Consider the following 7,510-nt stretch of genomic DNA (forward strand, 5'->3'; position numbering starts at 1 on the left):
ATTTACGAGACAAGATCTCGAAGTTACGAGAAAAGATCTCGTTATTATGAGTTAATTATCTTCTAGTTACCAGAAAATATCTCGTAGTTACGAGAAAAGATCTCGTTATACGAGTAAATTATCTCGTAATTACGAGAAAAGATCTCGTTAATACGAGATAATTATCTCGTATTACGAGAAAAGATCTATTTGAAATGGCGCATTTCATTGTTCTTATCCCTTTATGTAAAGTGTATGAACTACTGCAATGTTTATTATTATACACATCCATAGCATAATCATCGTTTAAAAGCACACACATAATTTGATATAAAATTGGACCAAGCAGTTTTAAATAAATTTCAGAAGAAGTAGCAAAGCAGATTGATTAATAGATTCATTGAACTGTTTATTAATAAGAAGGATGCATGTAATTTGTTTTCAGACTCCAAAATGTTAATATACAAAATCAATTATTTTCAAAATACATGTAGGTTGTGTATGAACATATAAAACACAATTCAGGTAAATCCAATATATCCATAATTGAAACTAATACTAGTAGTCATTAAAGCCATCTGTAACTAACAGAATTGTGTTTTTACGACTACAGGACTACCTGGTATTTACTTCGGAGTGGGATTATTATATATAAATTGAGAACTTTTTCCATTTTTTTCATATAACATAAATTGCTATTCCGATCATTTTTTGTAGAAATTAATGGATAATGATCGTTGTTATATAAAAATTAATCAAAATTAAATCAACGTTTCTAGAAAGAAAAAGATGGACTGAAAGGTTGATCAAGTCGACTAGAAGGTCTTTTTGGAGACGCATTATTTAATATAATTTTTTTCTCGTAATTACGAGATAATTAACTCGTAATAACGAGATCTTTTCTCATCATAACGAGATAATTAATTCGTAATAACGAGATCTTTTCTAGTAATTACGTACGAGATAATTAACTCGTAATAACGAGATCTTTTCTCGTAATTACGAGATGAAAATATTTTTCATGTGGCTCTATTCGTCTTTCGTATATATTTACAGAGTTTAGTAAGGGACATTATTTTGTGGCGGAATGTTTTCAAGAGAAAAATGAACAATTTTCATAATTCAATAGTTTTAGACTACTGGTACTTTAGCCTCCTAATTTTCAGCACGAACTAAACTTACAGATAATTTTTGTATTACGATATATTCATGTTGTTCTATAAAACATTTTTGAACAATATTTTTACATTTCTATCGATGTATTTTTGCACATTTAGCTTATATTGCATAGAAGTCGAGAAAAAGTTAATTCCAATTTTTGCCTTAAATTAGCTTATTTAATGTCATATTTCATTTTTTTTTTTAGATAAAACCCCTACATTTTTTTACTTTTATACGAGACGTTAAATGTATGTCTATTTGTATGCAACGTTTTGGAATGTTGGCATTACTATTATTTTTTTAATTTGCGTTATAATTTGATTAATCCAAAATTGTTCAACATTCTTTACATTTACGGTTGAATTCAATATATACTGGCATTTGAAGCCATCAGTAAAGCAAGTTTTTTTTTTTTAATTTTGACTTGGATATTACTGTTATAGTTACTAAAAGTGTCATTCTTTATACTGTATTGAAATCGTAACTAAATAATACTTCAAACTATAAATATTTGTTTGATTTCTTCAAATAATCACTTTCCATGCCAAATTTAAGCAAACATTTTTAGGAAAATTATCATATCTGTTTTGGACCCTATATTTCTAAAAAAAAAAAAAAAAATATGGCATGTGGCATAGGTCACAAATAAAATAAATTAACATCTTGTGTCCCCATCTTTAAAACCAAGACGTTTTTTGATGATTGACATTACTAGTATTTCCAACCTCCTTAAATTTTGAGAACCAGAAAAATCGATTTCTTGATAAGAAAAATTAAATGATTTGTATCTTTTATATCAGAAAATCGACTTCTGTGACACAATCATCTTCCCGCCAGAAATATGTTGCCTATCGATGTATTTGAGGAATTATAAATTACATTCAATAGTAAATTTGAGTTCATTATGACAATTTATCCAATCTACAATGGTCAGTACATTCTAATCTGCGGTTCACTATAAAGGGAAATAACATACTCGATCCTGAAGAAGCGCACCAAGATCTAAGGAATAAGAGTACCAATGCACCGGATGTTGACATCAGAGAAAAAGTTATAGAACATTGTAACACGGAATAAATGGATAGGCGTCAGGCGATTGGCTGAATTCAGGTATGTAATTATTTTCATTTTAAAGCCAAAATATAAATGTTTGAAAGAAATGATGGGATGAGGGAATATTGCAGAAAATACAGAAATGCCAGAGGAGATTGTAGTAGTGGGGGTTAATTTTTTATGCAGGGTGCCATTTACTGCTGATCGCTGTAAGTTGTAAACAAGTGCAAATTTGACCTATAAACGCCACGGGACCATGTATTTTTTTTGGAAATTTCTGAAAGTGCTTAAAATGAAGTTTCAAATGATACCAAAGATTGGGCTGCTGTTGTCATAGTAAAGTACTGAGAGGTCCTAAGGTTTGTATAGAGTTCTATGGGAAAATAATTGGTAGGCTTTTCCCTATAGAGACCCAGTTTTTGACATGTCATGTGACTTTAAAGAAGAAAGTAGTTATTTTTAGTTACAGAATCCATGATGGAGGACGTTTTTAACAAATTGAGAAACAAATTAGAAGCAAAGAGTGAAAGGGTTGGGGGTCTGGGGGGTTGTGTCTTATGGAAAGGGGGGGTTGGGAGAAATGGTTATGGGTATATAAGAGTTTTATGGCCAGATGAGGGGAGCAAGGTTGAGAGAGTGCATCGGGTGGCTCTTATGGTGGAGATGCGTCTGACGAGGTCACAGTTTCCAGGTGGAAACCTGGAGGTCAGCCATCTCTGCCATGAGAAGCTGTGTGTCAACCCGATGCACCTCTCACTGGAGCCTCATGCCACGAATCAGGAGAGGATCCATTGCATGCAGCAGGGGGTATGCAGTGGGGCACACCATCCCCATCCAAGATGCATATTTTAGTGTAATTTGATGTTTTTAAAATATAATCATGGAATTATTGATCTGGTTTGGAATAATTGTGTTCTGTATGAGTCTTTTTGCATGATCGGGCTCGAGATTCAGTCAACATCATGTTTTTTTTATATTTAATTTCTTCCTGATGTTTCTCATAAAGTTTGTACATTTTTTTTCGTTTTGTTACTCTTTTTGCTTTGTAAGATAAAGACTTTTGATATGATTTATTTAACTCATAATCTGTTTGTATTTTATCTAGGGTCTGGTCCACTTGGCCACCAGAGGGTATGGAAGCACCAACCCCTGCGCAGAGACCTCGGAGGGAGCTGCCGGGACCGTTGTTACAGGAGTGAGCAGCACTGTGAGCCCGGCCAGCAAAGTTTCTTGTGAAGGTGACATTGCGAGGCAGTGATCGTCGCAGAGTTCTGTTGAAGCTTTCGACCTTCTGAGAATTACTGTTTTTGATTGTCTTGTCCAAGACAGCTGGAGACAACCGCTTTGAGAAACAAGCATGGAGCATTGTTTCATTCTCGTCGGAGGACGGTATCGAAAAATTTTGACCTAGGTAAGAACTCTTGCGTACCCAGTTATTATTAACCCTCCCTTTGCACACTAATGAGTGTTTTTTGCATAAGGCATGATCCCCTGTGTAACACTTAACCACTGCATGTTTGGTGTAAGAGAGCTTGTTTTTTATTTTATCTGCGTCACCCGCATATAGTGCATGCGCTTGATTTATCTCGGCTGTACACCTGTCAACAGCATCAAGGGCAAAATTGTGCAAAAGTTTGGTTTTTTCTGCCTTGGTTCTTTTCGGCATGATCTCCAAGAGTCTCTGGTCTCTTTTGATTGCTTTTCTTATGCTCTCAGACAGGTGACGAGTGTCAATATAGTGACATGGCTTATTTTCCAGCAGACCATCCTTATAGAGGGAGTCTGCAGCCCGACCAGCAGAGCTGTCTGGATCGGTGGTGACTTCCCTTACCTCCAGGCCATCTTCACAGAGTAGCTCCGCCATACCCTCCCTGGCCCACGTGAACTCATCCCCTATCGTGTGATGCATCGGAAGGTTTGCCCCACAGACCCCGGGGGTGCATTGATGGTCACGAGAGCCCTCATCAAGTAAGTGACCATGTTTTGAGCATATTTTATTTTTAGTCACCATTTTAATTATTTGGTGTTTTGAGGTGACATTCTCAGCAAATGAGTACACAGTTTGTGTCGCCGGCTGGAAGGGTGTCTCACCCACCCCCGAGTAGAGGGGGTTATTGTACATGCCATCGCATTGTACAGGGATGGCATGTGGGGATTCATTTCCCCTCAGGGTGTTCACATCTACCAGCCGGCGACACCTGTCACTCATGTCAGCCTCGTTGATGTTTTGGATCAAGGGCAAAACTTTATTGGAAGCTTTTTGTAGGGACCTACGAGCAGGAGGAGGAGTATTAGTACAGAGAAGAATTTTCCGCATCCCATCATTACCCACAGGAGTTTGACTGAGCCCAACTTGCAGACCATAATTGATTTTAGCTGCCTTTCTACCCGGGGATTTGGTATCTACCTCCTCATACAGGTTGTAACGCCTAGACGAGTAGGTACACTTGGTGCAGCGGAGCCCCATTCTGCTTCCAAGTCCCCGCCTCTCTTCCGACGCCAAGTCCCAGGACAGAAGTCCAGTGCATTTAGGTGTCTCCTGCTGGTGAAGTCGGAGAACCTCATTCCACATCTCAGCTGTTTTTCCCAGGTGGAGGAGTCTATGTGAATTTTGATCAGCCAGCCTAGGTAAAGTCACAATGATTTGTTTACTTGAAACAGTCACCAGTATGCAGAGCATGCAAGCAGTAATTAGAGTTACTTCCCTTAGACTAACAGGCTTGACATGTACAATTTCAAATTGATGTAATTTCAGTTTTAGGCAACCTAAGCTTCTTGTTTTTGTCTCAATTTACTGAAATGCCCTTTAGCTGCATGTATCACACTTGACTTCTCATGTACCTACATGTAATTACATGTAATTTTTAAATACATGAACCCCACCCTTTTAAGGTCATTTTCTTGGATAATTAACCATATAGCAGATATTTGAATGGGGTAAATGTAAGAAAATTGGGGAAAAAAATCTCCTGTCTTACTCGTTTTCTGAAAATTTGACTTACTGCTCTGATTCATTTCCATCTAGGCAACTTTCATGATCTTTTGCCCTAAGCCTCCTCGGCCTCAGGAGATGGTAGCAGTTGGGCCGGAGGAGCATTTCCTCTCGTTCGGAGGCTGACGGACAGTCTCGAACCATTTGGTCCATATCCTCAGGCAGTCTCCTGTACTGTCCTTGGGAATTTTGCAACTTTTCACTTGCTACCCCCCTTATTGTGGGGTACATTTCTTGCCTTAAAGCCACAATTGTTTCTCCTTTTGAATTTTGGCATTTCTCTAAATTAATCCTTTTTCAGTCTTAGATTTCAAAAGTCTCCCTTAATTTTTGTGTAGAGTGAAGCTCCAGTGTCTGAACTCTAATGCGTTTTCAACAATGATGGACTTTCTCTTGTCTAAGTTAATTGTAAACAAAGATGATGGGGGCACCTGCTATCTCTTGAAGCTGCATTAGATTTGGGGGGTGGTGATACATCTCAAACATGCTTAATCAGCAGGAAGGTCCAGATAGGAATCACTAGCTACATTAGGGTCAGGGATAATTTTCCTCTCATATAGATCAAAAATTTTGCTAATTGGTAAATTAAAAACCTCCATTTTTTACATTAATTCCTAAATTTCTTTGATTTTCTGAGGCTACTCTCAAATTCTGGGTAGAATCCACCCCTATGAAGAAATTGACACAAACCTGAGTTTATATCATTTTATTAACATCATAAAACAAAAACAAGACATTTGAAAACTGTTTTATTCATTACAGTCACTTTTTTCATCCATATAGGAACAGAGTTTGTAAAGTTCATCACTCCATATTACACCGATGTTGGCAGTTGGATGGCATCATTGAAATGGTCACAGAATCCGTGACACTGAAGTCCCGAGGCTCAAATTTCATACACATACACAGGTAGGTGTAAAGTCTTTAAAAATTGTAAAATGGACTAATTCTGAGGTAGGTAACAATATAAGTATAGGAATAAGAGTACCAATGCACCGGATGTTGACATCAGAGAAAAAGTTATAGAACATTGTAACACGGAATAAATGGATAGGCGTCAGGCGATTGGCTGAATTCAGGTATGTAATTATTTTCATTTTAAAGCCAAAATATAAATGTTTGAAAGAAATGATGGGATGAGGGAATATTGCAGAAAATACAGAAATGCCAGAGGAGATTGTAGTAGTGGGGGTTAATTTTTTATGCAGGGTGCCATTTACTGCTGATCGCTGTAAGTTGTAAACAAGTGCAAATTTGACCTATAAACGCCACGGGACCATGTATTTTTTTTGGAAATTTCTGAAAGTGCTTAAAATGAAGTTTCAAATGATACCAAAGATTGGGCTGCTGTTGTCATAGTAAAGTACTGAGAGGTCCTAAGGTTTGTATAGAGTTCTATGGGAAAATAATTGGTAGGCTTTTCCCCTAAGGAAACTGTGCAGGCGTACAGTTAGTGCTTCCAATGAATGTGAACAGGTATATCAAAAACATTATCAAATTATTCAATGAATTTGAAGACAACGCACTTTTTAAAAACAAATTGGACACTGCAGTTCAAATCTAGGGGGTACTTTTTCAGTTTTCTGATATCAGAAAATATATCTTATGATATAAAAAAAAATCAGTTTGAATTTCTGATATCAGAGAATCGTTTTGTTTTTTTTTTACATCAAAGCAGCTTAAAATTTTTAATAGCAAGAATTCGAATTCATGATACATGTATCTGAAAATCATTTTCTGAAATCAGAAAATACATTTGATATGTAATTCTTTTATTTGCAATTTAAAAGGTTTTCACACAAACAACATCCATGTACAAATTAATACTGCAGCAATACATAATCAACTGATATTAAGAAATAAATTAAAGTTAAATAAGTTAGCATAAAGAATTACCGAATACATCTTGAAAGCTTGTTTACATTCCGCAGCAATACATAAATTAACGCGGGTTATGTATTGTTTTTGCAATGTCGATACCTTCATATCCCGAATGAATCACCAAAGAAAGCATTTTATTGCCACGGTTTAAATGAAACCTATAAACAAAGGCAGTTGAGGCGTTCCAAAGTATATACATGTACGAGCATTTTGCGACGTTACATTCAAAAACACGTATAATTTATTAAATGTGTTCCTAAACGTTATACTGGATAATGTCATTTCATTCCAAATTTTAGAAGCTTAATTAAGGCCTTATCAGGTATTCATAAAGGCTATTATCTGGTCAGTGTTTATATCATGCATTAAATTCCATGAAACATCAAACGAGTTTTAATGTTTACATTTGTACCTCTTCACTTCTGGTACAAAAAAACAAAACAA

General features: G+C 36.2%; 1 protein-coding gene across 1 annotated transcript; it reads right to left on the reverse strand.

Annotated features, from left to right (window-relative positions):
- Positions 1 to 2,871: 2,871 nt before the first annotated feature.
- Positions 2,872 to 4,821, reverse strand: LOC128166023 (uncharacterized). The gene is made up of 2 exons (XM_052830939.1): positions 3,341 to 4,821; positions 2,872 to 2,922 (listed from the first exon to the last, which is right to left on the reverse strand). Exons 1-2 carry the CDS (start codon positions 4,763 to 4,765, stop codon positions 2,872 to 2,874), a joined length of 1,476 nt encoding a protein of 491 aa, XP_052686899.1. The 5' UTR covers positions 4,766 to 4,821.
- Between the last annotated feature and the right edge of the window lie 2,689 nt (positions 4,822 to 7,510).

Source organism: Crassostrea angulata, chromosome 10 (genome assembly GCF_025612915.1).
Source record: "Crassostrea angulata isolate pt1a10 chromosome 10, ASM2561291v2, whole genome shotgun sequence".
Classification (NCBI taxonomy): Eukaryota; Metazoa; Mollusca; class Bivalvia; order Ostreida; family Ostreidae; genus Magallana; species Magallana angulata.